Genomic DNA, 17374 nt, shown 5'->3' with positions numbered 1-17374 from the left:
CCTGGAACACCTCCCTACTAGTCCCTAATATATACACCCACACACACACATACATAATTGAGGGTTCCATTCAATAATGTGACATAAGAAGAAGCAAAAAATCATGCTTTAGTTTAATTTCACACTCGTTCGAAACAACACGTCGGCCTGTAGGAGGCGATGTGCACCAGGTGGTTTAGTGACGTCACCGCTGGCGTCACAGAGGAGGAAGAATTGCGGAACTAGGAGGTTTACCGACCGATAGCCAAGCTAACTAGCTCACTCATCTAGCTATTTATCTCACCTCGAAATACCAATTCTCCCCGTTAGGTAGCCACTCAAACTCAAGGTAAGCTGCATCGACATTCAGTGAATCCCCTGGTTGTTTGTGTCGTATTTTAACGGCTGTTAAGGTATTGAAAACGTGGCCTTATGTTATTTTTTATTTGCCAGTTAGCAAGGCGTCAGCATAACTAGCTATTAGCCGGCTGGCCAAAACCGAGATATACAATTACAATCAGGTTCGCTCGTGTAATAACAAGCAACCATAGATCCATGAAATGTGTGGATACACTTTTGGAAATGACAACAATTGTACCGATGGTGACGTTGTCTCCGTGCCCCGGTTGGGTATTAGTCTGGTCCTAGCTAGCTAGTTAGCCTAGCTATTTCCTTTTGTTCGTTGTCTGTCTGGCAAGACTGTCATCTAAGCTCTCTGTGACATCTGTGTTCACATGTTGAACAGCATGTTTACTTTGCTAAAAGGGAACGTTGACATGGTTTCTTGTGTCGTTTGGTTGTTCATCTTCTAGGACCAAGATGACAGCCGCACCTTACAACTACTCGTACATCTTTAAGTACATCATCATCGGTGAGTCCGGTTCTCTGGTCTCTGTTCCACATCAGACGAGGGGCATTCGTCTGATGTCAATTGATCAGATGTTTTGGGTGTTAAAAATGACGATTTATTCTTCTTATGGCAGACACTGGTAGCTGTCGAGTACCAACAATGTAATGTAATGGTGTCTTATCAGGGTGCCTGCCTCTACCACTCTCATACTGACACTTTATACCTGCAATACCACCTTGACCTCTGCACCTCTGTGTGTGTGTTTTGTATTTATCTCTATGTGGTTATCTATGGGTGTGTCTGTGTTTGTACATGGTGTCTTTGTTTGTGTTTGTCTAGGTGATATGGGAGTTGGGAAGTCTTGCCTCCTGCATCAATTCACTGAGAAGAAATGTAAGCCATCCTCGTTCTCTGTCTCACCTCTCTTCCTCATCTGTAGTGCAGTCATGAAAATAAAGCTGTGCAATAACTGATAATTCAGGCAGGATTGTCATTGAAGAACCTCCTCCTTCTTGTATTTTATCCACGGTTAAATCACATTAAGATGATTGGGTGTAAGTGGTTAGAGTGCTTTGTTTAAGACTCAGAATTGTACTTCACATTACAAAAGTTTAAGGAAATCTACATTTTAAACCGCAGCTTTATGCCAAAGCCTAAAAAGTATAATCACACTTTTTGACAAAGGTGGAAATGTGAGCATATAGTAATGCTTTATTCCTTTCCATACATTGTGTATCTGTTTAATGTGTGTGTGTGTGTGTTTGTGTGTGTGTCAGTCATGGCGGACTGCCCCCACACCATCGGGGTGGAGTTCGGGACGAGGATCATGGAGGTGAACGGCCAGAAGGTGAAGCTGCAGATCTGGGACACGGCGGGACAGGAGCGGTTCAGGGCTGTCACCCGCTCCTACTACCGGGGGGCTGCCGGGGCCCTGATGGTCTACGACATCACAAGGTATGTGTGTGGTGTCTTTCTCTCCTGAAGAAACTCCTCTGACGAAACGTGCAGTTATATTTTCATGTGCATTGTCTCCATATCTTCTTTCTGGCTGGCTTTCTACCGTATTCCTTACTTATCTCTCTGTCTGACAGGAGAAGTACTTATAATCATCTGAGCAGCTGGTTGACGGATGCCAGGAACCTGACCAACCCAAACACAGTAAGAGACGCACACATTCTGCACAGCACACATTACTCACGACTGAATGTGGCAGGTGTACGAAATCAGAACTAATTTTTGTATGTTTTTATCCTGTATCCTATTCCCAAATACATACATATAGTTATCATAATCCGGTAGAACAAAAGGGTTATCCCTATGCAACGGCTGCAGGTAACCATCACTGTTGTGTGCAGGTCATCATTCTGATCGGCAACAAGGCAGACCTGGAGGCCCAGAGAGACGTTACGTATGAGGAGGCCAAGCAGTTTGCAGAGGAGAATGGTGAGCAGAACCCCTGAATTACAACCTCCACCTCAACCCAGAGACTCCAATGATCCCCAGGAATGCAATGATACTGAGTTTTTATCTTTTTGTTTTGTTTTTAGGGCTGTTGTTCCTGGAAGCCAGCGCAAAGACGTATGTATGCACACTCGCAAACACTTATACACACACAACATGCGTGTATTGGCCCATGTGTGTGTAGCCCTCTTACACGCACTACTAAATACATGCAGGCACGCACAAATACACAAACACACACAAACACACCTGGTCTGACACAGCCACCCCATGACACATTAATGTCAGGACCGCAGAATCTCTCACGATCTTCCGCAAAAGACTCAAGACTTGCCTGTTCATAGTGCAACTAGACTCTGTATACCCTTATTGTATGTCGTACTTAGTTATAGTACTTACTTGTGTAGCATTGATCCTAGCTATCTTTGTTGTAAACAGGTAATGGAAACCTAGCAATTGTGAGTGCTTGGCACTTGGTTCTATGAACATCCTTACTGTACCGACAGCGATATATATTGTTTCTCCTTCAGACATCTCATTTTAAGTCGCTTTCGATAAAAGCTTTGGATAAATGCGTTTGCTAAATGAACTCGATGTCATTTGTGTGTCTCAGAGGGGAGAACGTGGAGGAGGCGTTCCTAGAAGCAGCCAAGCGGATCTACCAGAACATCCAGGACGGCAGCCTGGACCTGAACGCCGCAGAATCCGGGGTGCAGCACAAGCCCTCAGTGCCCCAGGGCGGCCGGCTCAACTCAGACACACAGCCCGCCAAGGAGGGCTGCAGCTGCTAATCTAACACACTACACATGCACCGACACACAAACACAAATATGTCTCATTCACACAGGTAAAAAGAAATCTCAATTTACTGTCTTATATAGACTCCTGCTCCCCCCACACACACTTGCTCTGTAATTTAACACAGCCTGTTAGCCTTTTAAATCTCTTAATTGATTTAAGTTATTGATTTTTCTAGTCCAGACCAATGATTTGACCCGTTCATCAGAATAGGCCCCACACCTGAAGGATGAAGAGGGTAGACGATGAAGGATTCGTTGATCGGGTAACCAGTGAAGTTAGTTATTTAGGGCACATTGTGACTCATCACAGCATAGAAACAGCTGAACTATGTATTAGTACTGTTTCCCAGAGCTTCAATGTCCCCCAGGGTGGCTGCTGATTCTATGCTAACGACCCACTGCTCTGGTAGGCTGACTTAAGACTCCCAGCAGGTGACCAGGACCAACTGCCTCCCTTTGACATGTCACGGAGGGCCAGCAATCTGACGGACCCTTTTTGTTTTCTAATCAAGTAAACTCGGCACTAGTGATCTGAGGGTTGGCCTTCATCTATCCCATCAGTTTCCAACTGTTCTACCTGTGACCTTATGATTAGCGTTCTGCTCCCATGTGAGGCAGTGAGTGCATACGGTCATGGCTTAGAACCAGGACAGGTAGATTATGAGCTCTCTGTCCGGCAGGGCTGGCTCGGTTTCGGACATGCGTTGCAATGCCTCAACCAGGTGTGTGTGTGTGTGTGTGTGTGTGTGTGCCCATCAAGTCCGCCCAATCAACACCCAGTTTTTATGTTGCAATGATTTTTAAGAATAATGAGTATAATACAACTGAAGTTGGCCGTTGTGCACGATTTAAGACTAAATTCCCTAGGTTGATCCCAGAATGCCTTTTATTTAGGTCTACGAGGTGGTAGCTTGGTTCATCAGGGCCAGCTATGCATCGCCCTGAAAAAAAAGCATTTATTCCTTAAGAAAAACAGAAAACCCTCCCTAGAAGACAGTATCATCACTCGTTGGCTCGCAACATGATTGAGCGGCTGACTACTACTCGTGGCTATATTAGTGATGGTATACAGGTAGCCGGAGGCATTCTGTCGCATATTCAGCACCTTTTATTTACCCATCCTTTATTTATCTAGTCAAAATCCAGACCTGATTGGTAGGTTGGTCTTTCTTAACCAAATGCAGTTGGCCACGGGAACATGTTTATGTTTCAGTATGACCGTAAATTAACAAATCTTGGTGTCAGATGTTTGTGTCGCTGAAGGAGATGTGATTAACTAAAAACTAACCCATTCACGCTAGAGCTGAACTACGGTTTAATTGATCCACGGGGTATTTAAGTGACTCCACTGGTTTCTGCATGTTACCAGGCTAATCTAAGAGGATGTTGCTGCTTTAGGGCTTTTCAGAATATCGACCAACATTGCCTCCTCCAAGCCCCCTGTAGTTGTGGATTTAAAAAAAAGCATGTTTCCCTGCTGTGGCTATGTCAGGTGACTCTTGATTATTAAAGTGTGGGTGGCTCCCAGCGTAGCAAACCTGAGTGACAGGACAAGAGAAACATGGCAGAAACGCCTTGACGGCGATCCGACAACACTAGAAAACAAAGGTCCCGCCCTCACAGCCTGTCATGGCTTGTTTACCAGCAGCTCACTACATGCACACACTTTCAAACACTTTAACAAGAGGTTTAAAACAAAAGAAAACCGACAACCCAATTCTTCTGACCCGTGTGCACTGTGTAACAGTGTTTGTAGTGTGCACGTTTCTGGAACATTCTTCGTAAAGTTTCTACCTGATGTCTTGATTTTGTTTTGGTCCTGAAGCTGAAAAGTGTTTGAAAAAAGAAGGCAGAAGACTCTCCGCTGAAACGTGCTCTGTACATTTTCCTTTGATTTTCTGCAACAGTCGTTTGTCTTTCTGTAAACGCTGCATATTAACTTGCTTCTGATTCTTTCATATTTATATTCTGTATGTAACAAGCTGTACCTTTCTATGTACTACCACTGGATTCAGCTGATCTTATTTGTAAATAAAGTATATATATAAATATACTTAAACAGTACAAATATATATGCATACTGATCCAATGAGTTCAAGACCTTGCTTGTAATTATGAAGGAAATATACCATGTCTTTAATCTAGACATTGATTAAGACAAGTTGACACTTAACCACTAGGTCACATTAAGGTGTAAAATAAACATGTATTATTGAAATTGGGTTGATGGCAAAGTTGGGGAATAATATAATTTATCTAGATACATTGAAAGCATCCAAATGAGATTAACAAACTGCGATGTGTGTAATGGTTAATATGCATGTTTAAGTGCAGATAACATGGAGCACTATTTTCCTATTTTAACCTAGAACTTCATGAATGATATGATAGGGGCTATATCCTCCACCCACCATGCTCAGAATAAAGAAGGATAATTTGCACATCAATTTATCTTTATTTGGGAAAACATTGAACAAACTGAGCTGCTGGCTATATTAGAGAATTTCCTCTGGGTCAAAACAAATATTATTCAGGTAACCCCTCTACTTGCTCAGGGACTGTGTATAAAACTCAGCGGGTTTGACGGTCTGAGTCCAATATGGCTGCTGACTGAAGCAGAATGTGGTTGATGCGTAATCTCCCAGGGGACTGAGCTTCATTCTTTAATGTATATAAAAACATAAAATAAGGGTAGCAGATAACCCGTCAAGTCCATCAGCCCAGCAGGCTCCACCTGGGAACCCCAGCCTTGGGTTCAGTCCCAGTTGGCAGCCAGAGGGCGGTGCATCTGTTACTGCGTTACGTGGCTTTGCTCTTGGCGGCAGGCTCCGTCTCCTGTTCATATTCTATCTCCACATAGGCCCTTCTCTTTTTGGGGGCTGGGCCCTTGGCCGGACTCTTTCCTTTCGCCTTGGAGCCCTTTGTCTCAACCTCCATCTCTTCTTCCTCAGATTCCTCATCACTCGAGTCGTCCTCACCCTCCTCTTCATCACTGCTGCCCTTCAGTTTGTTCATCTCCTGCGGGACAGACATTTTTGGATGATTTTTAAGAATTCAAATACTAGCCTCACAAAGCCTGCCACCGGCACTGTTTGTGGAGATGCATTCGGCTCCCGCAATCTCAATGAAGTATATTCAAGTGCAGAGTTTCCTAACTAAAAACCACTGTTTCCCCTAAAGATTATATTTAGCTCAACCATAGTTGGACCCTCAAATGTGTTAACATAGGAAATCTCCTGACACAGGAAACAGTGAACAGCTCTTATTTACCTCAAAGTCACTGAGGTCGCTCTCCTCCACCTCGTCTTCTGCAACAAACTCCCTCTTCCCCACATCCTGCGGAGAACGGACAGACTGCATCAGTCTTACTTCCAGGGCTGGACGGAGATATGTGTACGTGTTGGATGCACACTGCAGTCATTGGAGTATGTGTACACACACACACACATATATATATCAAGTCTTGGTCACCTCATCGTCCTCCTCGTCCTCCTCTTCATCCGACTCCGATTGGCTGTCCTCCTGCTGCTGATCCAGAGCTTTGTCGAAGGCATGCACTGGGAAGTTATAGATGTCCCCATACTGCAAACGGAAACACACAGATACACCAATTGATCCACACAAGCAAACCCATGGTCGATGTCAGGTGAATATACTTGTTTTTCAACTTTTTGTGTGAAGAATGTTCAAGGTTATCCGATGCTTTCATTGTGCACATTAGATCAAGTTAACAGTTTGATGGTGATTTTACCGTTCCCTGCTTGAGGCGATCCAGCAGCTCTTTCTCGATGGCATTGTCCAGCTGAGCGGCGATCAAGGCTTTCTCCTACAGACATAACAGGGAAAGGTGTGGATGGTTACCAGTCAGCGACTTCAATAACCAGTGATTTTCTACTGGACTTTTTCCCTGGCTAGCATCTGATGTGAGACCCTTGTCGTCGTTGTGGGTTGCAGGAAAGCGCATGCCTGCCGCTTTCATTCTTAAATGCTTTCTTGAGACTGCGTACATATGCACAGAGTTGCGCTCTACTTGGTTGGTTGGTTTCCCCCAGTCCTCATTGAACTGAATGAGAGACATGACTTTGCATAGCTGGTATGATATGCCCTGGTGTAGTCATTCTACTGTGACATCAAACATGTGGGGGATTAGATAAGACTCCAGGCTTAATGTATGGAGTCTGAATGTCATCTGAGGTAAGGATACAGTATAAACCACCCTTAATACTGCAAGATGCAAATAGAGTACTATTTTCTGCATGTGCATTCAGTGCCGTATTTCTGAATAGGCCTTTCTCAAGGCCAACTGATTCTCCTGGATCAAGGCAATATGTGCATTCTCCATCCTGTAAGTGTTTGAAACAATAAGGGCACATCTTATTATTTTAGTGATCAATCATGTTATTGTGTGCTTTACTCACCTCTTTCCTCTTCTCTCTCCTTTCTACCTTCCTGCTGAGGGGAACCAACTTCCTCCTGAAACGAAAGCAAGCAAAACATCAGAGGGATGCTAAGTCAATGCAAGGCTATGTTTTGCTATGAATGCAATGAGATTACAATGTCAACACACCATAATTAGCATTAACACTTATTATTATGAGATTGATACATAAGGTAATGGGAATTAGCACTGGAATACACACAGTCATTAGCATTAGCACAGTCCAACATGTTTTGTGATGGCATTAGCAACGTGTAGCAGGAGTGCGGTACGTACTGTCGTTTGAGTGTGAGCTTGCGGATGCGGATCAGGTACTGGGTGATCTTCGTGAAGCGCTGTTTACATTTATGTCTGAGGAACCGCGGCCAGTAGATCAAACTCTCATCGATCTGCTCCAGGGCCTTCTCATAGTTCTTGCTCAACTTCACCTGGAGAGGAAGCAATGCGTCCACAATTAGTTTCCCCCACGTCTTATCCAGATTTACATTGTAGTACTTCACATCTTTAGTAGTCCTTAAGAGCATGAAACTAACAGGGTCAACACCCTGTTGTGACTATATCTCATTTAGTTTTGTCTATGGGCTGGATTAGACTTGCTGTAACACCAAGCATAAGCGTTTGTGACCTGCTTTGTCCTGTGTGCCGACTTGCTGCAGAATTGCGCGGCCAAAACGCATGATAGTGGAGGTCTCCACTTGGGGCAGACCACAGTAATATCAGCTGCAGAAATCGTGCAAAAGCACTTTATTGCGTGCTCATGTAAATTAACAATATGGAGACACTGGTAGAGGAAGAACTGATAATTTAAATACCGTTAAGTAGTAAAATCGTAACAAAAAAAATCCATCGAAAGAGTGTTATCATACAGGTGTGGGAAATGGCAGACTAGGTCCGACCATCTCTCCTCTAAACTTTCTGCCATGCTAATAATAACTTCCCTGACTGACTTCGAGGTCCCCGTTTATTCCCTCGATCACCCCCGACTTGGTCAGTATTGCATCTTGCAGTACGCATCGTGTTCTCTTGCAACAACGTGCGCGACCAAACAGTCGCAGAATATGCATTGCAGCCATGATCCGTACGTGTTGTCTGAAGCATGTCAATTCAAGCCCTAAGGGGGATGTGGAGTCAAGTGCTCTTGTATTATATTGCCTTCCTTGAACAATTTCTGCATCAAAGATACATCAGATATCCAGCACACATCCATAGTGTGCAGACAGCTTCTCTCCCATGTTCTTTCTGTGAGCGTACCAGAAACTACTCCTACTAATTAAACACTAGTAGGAGTAGACCGTTTTATTAATGATTAAAAAATGACCATCATCCTTAGCTTGGTCTAGATAGGACATTTTTCTAAAAGTCTGCAATTGGTCCGGTTTTGCTGCATCGTACCTGATTAAGAAATGTTGGACGCTTACCTTTTCCCACATCCTAGCGGGGAAAGCCGCCCTTTCAATCACCTTCATGTACAGGAAACACTGACCTGGGAAAGAACGGCAGGCGGAAGGTTAATCCACACAATGAATCACATACTGGGACACACCATGGATGAATGGAGACGCCACCATCCTAGTGTCTGAATAGTGGACTGTCATCGCCCTGCAGCAGCATTGTTTCTTCAACTAGGAGTCGGGAGTCAGATTGGGTCACAATTAGGGCTGGGTATTGCCAGGTACCTCACAATTCAATTCAATTATTTAGGGCTTGATTCGATATCGATTCGATATTGATCCAATTGCTTCGATACCGATTCAATAATAAGTGCAGATGACAAAAATTCCTAGGCATTATTTAGAATTAACCATTTCATTGTGCTTTAACTAGCAAAACGGGAATACACCATTGTATAGTATTGTTCCTGAGCTAAACTTGCAGCATAAAAGTAATAATCATAACCTGGACAAATGTAAAAGGGCATCTTTTTTTTTAATGGAAATAATCGATTTCAAAAAAATTCTGAATCCAAATTGAATCGAGAACAAATAAATTGCAGTGCATTGATGAATCCATATTTTTACCCAGCCCTAGTCACAATACAGTTGGAAGTGGGTCGCAGTCTGGCTGACCATGCACTCAGAAAACCGAGCACAGACCGGAATCGGGTGAAGGATCACCAATCTGTGGGGTCGTGGTTTGAAATCACACTTAAAAAGGGTCTCTTGGATCCTGACTCCTGAGATGAAAATATTGAAGAACTGCTTCCTTATTCTTGTAAACATTTTGTTTACAGGAAATCAGCTGACAACTAAAGAGCCAGTGTTGTGTTTCAGGTGAGGATGCGTAGCCTAGACCAACTCACCCTTCTCCTCTCGGATGGTGGCGTACTGGCTGTTGGCAAGTGGACAGGCCTGCCGCGTACACAGCCCTGTGAGGTTGTACTCATTACGACAGAAGTTCTGACTCTTCGTCCTGGGGTAGAGTGTGAGCAGAGACGAGAAAGGGAAAAACAGAAAAATAAGCGAACAGGAAGTGAGGAATTGAGTGGTCTTCCGTTCACCTCCAAAGATATTATGAGTAAATGGTCATTATTTAGCTGCGTTATCACTTACTTGACTTTAAAGGAGCAGAATGAATTGTTGCCGATGATGTCCCAAATCACCTGTAGACCAGAGACAAAAACTGTTAGGTACAAAACAACAATAATTTGAATCAACCATTACCTGAACCATCACTCCTGAAACGTTGCCATGTTTTCCCTCACACACATACGCGCGCGCGCGTGTGCTGACTTGTTAATCAGACACAAATTAAATGATCTCTGAAAACATGACAACGTTTCATAAGTGATAGCTCAGGTATATAGATAACGCGTTAAAAAGCATTACAGAATCCTTTAATTGGTGAGCCAATGCGGTCGCTCAACACATTGGCGCTGACCTGCTACTATAAACACATAACCCCCATGTATTAGAAAGGGAAAGACACATTATAATACGATAATGACACACCTATTTATAAAAACCAACGGCATAAAATCAGAAGAGGTTCTGAAACCCAATATTATACGAATGATCTCTATCTTGGACATACGGTCTCAACACCTAACCTTACAGCTTTATTGCGTCATTCTACCTCACGTCATACTCACATCGTCGTGCTGCATGTTGGACTCCTATTGACAGCTTTTCTAGTCGAATTACTTAAACTTATAATTTATAAAAGATCATATAGTTTGAATTCCTCTGAAACCTGGGGGCCACATGGACGTTCAGGAAGACGACATTTTTGTTTGCGTCGTCGAGTGTGAATCCCGTACTAAGGTATCGCGGGTTCTACAGAGTGACACACGTCCACGTGACCATCTGGGATTTAGGGGCGTGTTCACTGCCCTGGGGACTCATTTATAACCGTTGCGTACAACCGTTGCGTAAGCAAACTCTGACCCATGCGTACGCATGGTTTGGAGGAAAAGGAGAATTGGCGACACAGACCGTGTGGTGGTGAACTGAAGTCAGACAGAAGAATTGTAGAGTGAGAAGAACGATGTTTTATCATCATAAATTACATAAATTTAATTTCAACCCGTATCATGCGTTAAATCTATGTAATCTGAATAATTTAAATCAAAATTCTCTATATTTAATCCCGTCACTCCATACTGTCCACTGACGGCGCGACTGCATGGAATAAAGCATCTGTCCAACATGTGTCAATAACATAATATTTTTATGTGACACTGTAAACACATAATCAAATGTCAATTAAATCCAAGTTTGGAAAACCAAGCCACATACTCATCACAATCGTTATATTATTGTCCGTTTCTCTTGATGCTTTTCATGACAAATCAGGCGTTAAAAAGGGGTTATGTTCTTTTACGTGGGTGATTACAAACTGATTATCCAAGGTGTTCTCGGTCAGTCTTATTACCGTAACCCTATAAATACAGCGGTGAGCCCCGTGCGTAATGCTGCACCATGGCACTCCTGGAAGACCATGCAAATGGCAGGATTCGGAGGGAGAGGGTCCTCAAGGACCATAACGATTTATTGGTACATAAAAATATGAACCTTTATGTCAGAGCACTTCTTTTTTAATTCTGGGACTGTGCGCTCCGTGCCACTGACAGAGTTCACTGCTGCAGCAACATGTTGCCACTCACTCAGGCCCGGTTCCAGAACAGAATGCCTTGGGGTGCATCTGAGATTAAAGGGGGTGCACCAGTACTATACTAAAACCAGCTATCCAGCTTCAGTTCAAACTTCGATTTTTTACACACAGGCCTTTCCTACCATAGACAAGCACTTCTGCGTAGTTCTACTGACATGTTGGGACAACAAACAATTACTGCTTAAAAGATGGTATCATATCATGTCTTGTGATGTGGAGAACATTTCAGCTGCAACATTAGCTTATTGATATCTTAGATAGCTTTGAATATGAGATAGGTTTTTGATATGTGTGATGTGTGAGGTGTAAAAAAGAACAGAATTCTCTAAAAAAATATGTGACTGCAATTCAAAAATAACGTTTATTTTTCATAAATTTTGGCAGGATATTTGACATAACAAATAATTGTACATTGCCACTTAAAAATAAAACAGATTTTAGCTGAACAAGGAAAGAACACTTTCAGACTTTGAACTTTGAACAAAAAGTAATCAGTATAATACTCTTAAAGTTAACACGATTGTAAATAAATACAATAAAAATAAATATTGGTTCTTATGAACATAATACATTTAATACATGTATTGGATATCCAACGGATATCCAACGGATATATAACTGTTGCTGCCGAAGAAGTTCAACGTCACTACCTTGCGCACCATAGATATACTATATGGGTGCGTGCATTTTGCACACGACGCCGGCATGACACACGATGCCGGCCAGCGGCCAATCACAGCAGCGCTGATATAGAGCGACAACATTGCGACCTCGAGTGTGATATTACTTTTACAACAGTTATACTAGTAAAATTTACTGTTAATAATAATAATTGACAATAGATTGTGATTTGTTTGGTATTTAATCATATAAACGAATGAAATTGCTTCCGGCAACAAAAATAGATCACCACTGAGCGGTCAGAGTGATGTTGGATGCTCATATCTCAACGGTATTTAATGGAAATTGTCACAAGTTTCATTACAATTTGTTTTGTGAGCAAGTATTTTATTATTTTTATCATATTTATCAAATTATTTTTTTTTTTTCAATTGAGGGTGCAAACATTTTTTTTGGGGGTGCAATGCATGCTTATGCACCCCCGTAGAACCGGGCCTGCACTCACTCTGCTTTTTGCTGTCCCACGCAACGATCCAACGCACAGTTTTATAAATGAGGCCCCAGGGGCCTCATGTACTAAGGTTGCGTACGCACAAAAACGTGGCGTACGTCCTTTTACACGCTCACGTTCAGATGTACAAAACGTGAAATGACCGTAAAAATGTGCGGTCCCCACGCCAGCTCCAGATTTGTCGTACGCACGTTTCTACAGCTATTGTTCCTTTGGCGACACTTAGAGGTGACGCTGGGAAACTGGGAAAAAAGGTGAAAACAATGACTCAGAGTGATTTGCACATCAGAGACACACTAATGAACATTTAACACACATTGCAATTATATGGGTGGCTATAAAAGCATGCGCAATGGATGAAGAAAATTGTTTTAAAAATGGCTGCGTTAGCGTTGTTAGAGGACATCGCAAATGGTCAAATCCGAAGGGCGCTGGAGACGCCGGGGCCGACGGAGGAGACGCCGGGGGTGGGCAGAAACCCTCCGCTTCACCTCCACCTTGAGGTCTGACCACTTTTCTTTAATTTCAGAGTGTGTGCGCTGCTGAGACCCCACTGCATTGACGGCCTCGCAAACACACTCCCACTCACTTCTCTTTTGTTTTGCATTTATCCCTGTTGACAGGGTTCCAATAGCATATGCTTGCGCATTTCTACCTCGTGGAGCAAAATCTCGAGCTCAGACTCCGTGAAGTTTCATTTTTTGCCTCTGTTCATGGTGCCAGGTGATCGGATTAAGAGGTGAATCTCAGGTCCAGAGGCCTATTTAAATGAAATTGCATATTTAAATGAGGGCGTGGACAGGGAGGAGTTTGGCACCTCGGCATGTGCGCTCAATTCCACGTTGATCGAGATGTACAAAAGAAACGTGCTTGGATCCATGTGTTCGCACACTTTGATACATCTGAATTTATTTGTGCATAAGACAGTTTCTGGGTTTTGGCGTACGCCAAGTTTCAGTATGAAATCCACGCAAGTCTTAGTACATGAGGCCCCAGGTCTCATTTATAAAACTGCGTGGGATCGTTACTAAAAGTGTACGTACGCCCAAAAGACAAGTTTTGCGTGCGCCAAAAAATATTCAGACGTATAAAACCCTGCGTACGCACACCTCTAAGCAATCTTTGCTTCATAAATCAGAGAGTGCCTACATGTGCGCGGCTGAATCAGCTTCACGTTCCACCCTGACTACGCCCCTTTTTAACCATAAATGGTCAATGCAAACGACCTCATGAATGTGATCTGCATATAAAACAGACTCAGATGCAAGTATTATGTCTTGTCGGAAACAATGGCAGAAGGATTTTCACGGAGGTTGAAGTGGAGACACTTGTGGGTGATGTGGAGGCCCGAAAAGTGAGAGGGGTCTGGCTGCAGACATCCACCCACACGCTCCAAACATCCACCCACACGCACTTCCGCTGCAGACAGAAACATCCACCCACACACCGGAAATTGCGTGCTGGTGGATGTCTGGAGCGCGATTTGCACATTATTCAACAGCGCCCCCTCGGGTCACACTTTTCGGTGGGTCGCAGAATTCGGTGTAACAACGGGACTCACTGCCCGAAGATGTGACGTTCGGCTCAGCTGCACTTGGAGGTTATGGTAGGTGACTATTCAAAACACAGCGATACAATTATAAATGCACGAGACTTGCATTTCTTTTCCGATCTATTAGTTTCATTAAGTTTAGATTTTTTCATCAAACAAATAACAGAACGTTACACCAATATGAAGCATTTGTTGTTTTAATCCACACTGACGGTGGCAAACGCTAGCTAGGCGTCATTTTTGTAAAATAGGCAAAATGTTTTTTGCAAACGTTGTGTAGCCTATAGTCGGTCTTATTAAACGATTTTAGAGATTTGTCGATGTGTTGGGAGCATAAACGATTTTAAGATTTGGACTTTTGACAGAGGTACGTTTTTATTTATATAGTTTTAATGCTGTTAATGTTAAATTGCATTTGTTTGTTATTTTTTTGTTCATTTACTCCTACAACAATCTTTAATTTCCCTGAATAATAATAATTAATAATTCATTATATTTATATAGCGCTTTTCAATGACCCAAAGACGCTTACAGAAGGGGGGGACCTAACTCACCACCACCAGTGTGTAGCACCCACTTGGGTGATGCACGGCAGCCAATCTGCGCCAGAACGCTCACCACACACCAGCTTGAGGTGGAGAGTGGGGGAATTGATGAGTCAGCCAATTGTACAGGAGGATTATTAGGGGGCCAGATCGAATGAGCCTGGTTGGGCCAGGACACCGGGGAAACCCCTACTCTTTACGATAAGTGTCCTGGGATCTTTTATGACCTCAGTGAGTCATAATAATCTTGACTCACTGACTCACGTAATAATCTAGTACTAATCTTCCACCATTCAGTCATGACAATAATCTTTTGTAAAGAATGTGCCATCCTCCTAGGTGTGATGGTCTTTCATTATTTTAAGTATTTAAAGAGGACAAAATTATTCTGGTGTTCAACTCACTCAGTGTTCAACAGTTTCAGGTCCTCGTCTCTGTAGACAGACTTACCCCCTCCAGTTATGTTTCCCACCACAGTGCCGTTGTTGTCTAATTTGATGTGTTATTATCTGGATGGGCTTGTCTGCAGTCCGGGGTGTAGAACCTTACAGTTCCAAGTCTTAGTTTAAGTAACTAACTGGTTGCAAAAATAATATAATTGAATATAAAATTATTCCAACTTCATGGTGGCATTTCATTTTCCATTAAACAGGGGCCACTTTACAACATTGTGGCTGGAGTTGCCTGGCTGCGTAAGAATGCAGGTTTGCTCAAGGGGAAGGTGGTCGAGCCTGCATTTCCGAACATGGACGCAAAAGAACAGCAGGAGCTCCTGGAAAGGATACGTTCTTCAAGTGATGAAGAAGAAAAGTACCCCCTGCTCACATTTGACTTTCAGGAAGACATGGAGGTCTTCCTTAACATGGCAGCTGAGGAGGATCTTCGGGTCAACGCCATGTTTCTGGGTCGCTGGGTGGACAGCCAGTGACATTGCTGTGTGTGTGTGTGTGTGTGTGTGTGTGTGTTTGTGTGTGTGTGTGTGTGTGTGTGTGTGTGTGTGTGTGTGTGTGTGTGTGTGTGTGTGTGTGTGTGTGTGTGTGTGTGTGTGTTGAGGTTCTGAGTTCAGTTATCTGTTGAGTGTTCTTAATAAAGTGTTATAACGTTTACAATGTATTGATTTTTTGTATGACTTTACTTATTCACTTTGGTTACACACAGAGCTAAGTTAAAACACAGACTTGAGTTTGTCGGATTTAAATATGGGCAAATAAGGTGGTCCAGCAGCACAAGGTAAGACAATATTATAGACAATTAGAGCCAGATATTAAATGAATGATGGTTCAGAGTAAGAATTTAGGAAGGAAAAAGTGCTAATAACATATGATAAATTATGTTGGAATGCAGTCGAACCTTATGATATTAAGACAACAGAATGTGTAACATAGCTAGACCTAATATAAATATGTCAGAAAAGGTGAAGCTAAAGGGGAATTGTTCTAACTATTCCTGTCCACTCATACATAGTATTTAAAATAATTATTAGCCTCAATCTCTGATGCCCTTCAGCTTTACAATACGAGTATTGTTGAGTATTCTTGAAGAAAGTTGTCCAATCCCGGGTTGCTTTAACTCACTTCATTTATTATAAAGTCGTCGGCATGTTTTGGTATGGTAACTGAAGCTATACGGAGGGAATTGTATCTAACACGAGTGAGAGATAATAACTCTACGGGACATGGGCAAAGGCCCATGTCCCCTCGCGGGTGTCGCTGAAAATCTCTGCCGTTCACTCGACGTCCTCCGTACAGGACGTCAAGTGGGTGTGGCCTATGCAGTGGGCGTGGCCTAGTGGGCGTGGCCGGGGTGACGTTATGGCTTCGGCTTCTTCACTTAATTAAAGGTGAAGAGGGAGCAGCCTTCAATAACGTCATGCTCCCCTTGTGGCTATGTGAGGGTAACGCAGCTTATATGTTTGGTCCTACTTCCTAGTGGACAAGTGAGGGAAGCTTAGATTCTTAAAATACGTAACAGTATCAGTTTGTGTCCGATCAAATATTAAATTGAGATGATTGCAGTATAACACAGAGGGAATCTGAATAATGTATGTGTATTTACAGAAAGAGAAGAGCCATAAGCTCCAGCTTAAAGTAAACAGCGAGTGTCAGGTCTTCTGTCCAAAACCGGAAGCGTTTATCCGATTTTATAACTTAATTTATTTCGTTCATTTATGTAAACACATTACTTAACGCCCTTTCATTTATGTAAACACATCGTATCGCCCGACTTTTATTTTATTTTCCGATTTTTATTTTTTATTATCCGATTTCCGGCGTGTTGGTGGATGTTTCTGTCTGCAGCGGAAGTGCCTGTGGGTGGATGTCCGGAGCGTGTGGGTGGATGTCTGCAGCTAGACTCTCTTGCGAAAAGTAGTTTTGTTGGGCGGTCACGAGATTGGGATCGCTAACAACAAAAAGCAGAGTGAGTGGCAACATGTAGCTGCAGCAGTGAACTCTGTCCACGCCAAAAGCGTCAAAAAGCGTGAAATAGATACGTTGGTCCACCTCGGC

General features: G+C 43.0%; 2 protein-coding genes across 4 annotated transcripts; one reads left to right on the top strand and one right to left on the bottom strand.

Moving 5' to 3' along the window:
- The first annotated feature begins 50 nt into the window (after window positions 1-50).
- Window positions 51-5531, top strand: LOC115545897 (ras-related protein Rab-14). 2 transcript variants are annotated; one of them, XM_030359380.1, is made up of 8 exons: window positions 51-328; window positions 792-850; window positions 1169-1222; window positions 1606-1783; window positions 1921-1987; window positions 2185-2272; window positions 2377-2407; window positions 2904-5531. In XM_030359380.1, exons 2-8 carry the CDS (start codon window positions 799-801, stop codon window positions 3079-3081), a joined length of 648 nt encoding a protein of 215 aa, XP_030215240.1. In that variant the 5' UTR covers window positions 51-328; window positions 792-798; the 3' UTR covers window positions 3082-5531. The 2 variants fall into 2 exon arrangements, with proteins under 2 accessions (XP_030215240.1, XP_030215239.1); XM_030359379.1 differs by having other exon boundaries at window positions 195-328; window positions 792-1222.
- Window positions 5526-10827, bottom strand: mak16 (MAK16 homolog (S. cerevisiae)). Of its 2 annotated transcripts, none has more exons than XM_030359377.1 (10): window positions 10617-10827; window positions 10078-10127; window positions 9828-9937; window positions 8947-9011; window positions 7805-7956; window positions 7509-7563; window positions 6842-6916; window positions 6562-6672; window positions 6361-6444; window positions 5526-6108 (listed from the first exon to the last, which is right to left on the bottom strand). In XM_030359377.1, exons 1-10 carry the CDS (start codon window positions 10629-10631, stop codon window positions 5890-5892), a joined length of 936 nt encoding a protein of 311 aa, XP_030215237.1. In that variant the 5' UTR covers window positions 10632-10827; the 3' UTR covers window positions 5526-5889. The 2 variants fall into 2 exon arrangements, with proteins under 2 accessions (XP_030215237.1, XP_030215238.1); XM_030359378.1 differs by having other exon boundaries at window positions 6361-6426.
- Window positions 10828-17374: the final 6547 nt, after the last annotated feature.

The sequence above is a fragment of the Gadus morhua genome, chromosome 6 (genome assembly GCF_902167405.1).
Source record: "Gadus morhua chromosome 6, gadMor3.0, whole genome shotgun sequence".
Lineage (NCBI taxonomy): Eukaryota > Metazoa > Chordata > Actinopteri > Gadiformes > Gadidae > Gadus > Gadus morhua.
This window is presented reverse-complemented; position numbering and strand designations above follow the sequence as displayed.

Coding starts and splice junctions, on each gene's coding strand:
- LOC115545897 (XM_030359379.1), top strand. CDS start 1,108: ATGTGGTTATCTATGGGTGTGTCTGTGTTTGTACATGGTGTCTTTGTT. Junction 1,784..1,920: donor ATGGTCTACGACATCACAAG/GTATGTGTGTGG, acceptor TCTGTCTGACAG/GAGAAGTACTTATAATCATC. Junction 2,273..2,376: donor GCAGTTTGCAGAGGAGAATG/GTGAGCAGAACC, acceptor TTTTGTTTTTAG/GGCTGTTGTTCCTGGAAGCC.
- mak16 (XM_030359377.1), bottom strand. Junction 7,957..8,946: donor CCGCTAGGATGTGGGAAAAG/GTAAGCGTCCAA, acceptor CTTCCTCTCCAG/GTGAAGTTGAGCAAGAACTA. Junction 6,109..6,360: donor GCGACCTCAGTGACTTTGAG/GTAAATAAGAGC, acceptor TCTGTCCCGCAG/GAGATGAACAAACTGAAGGG.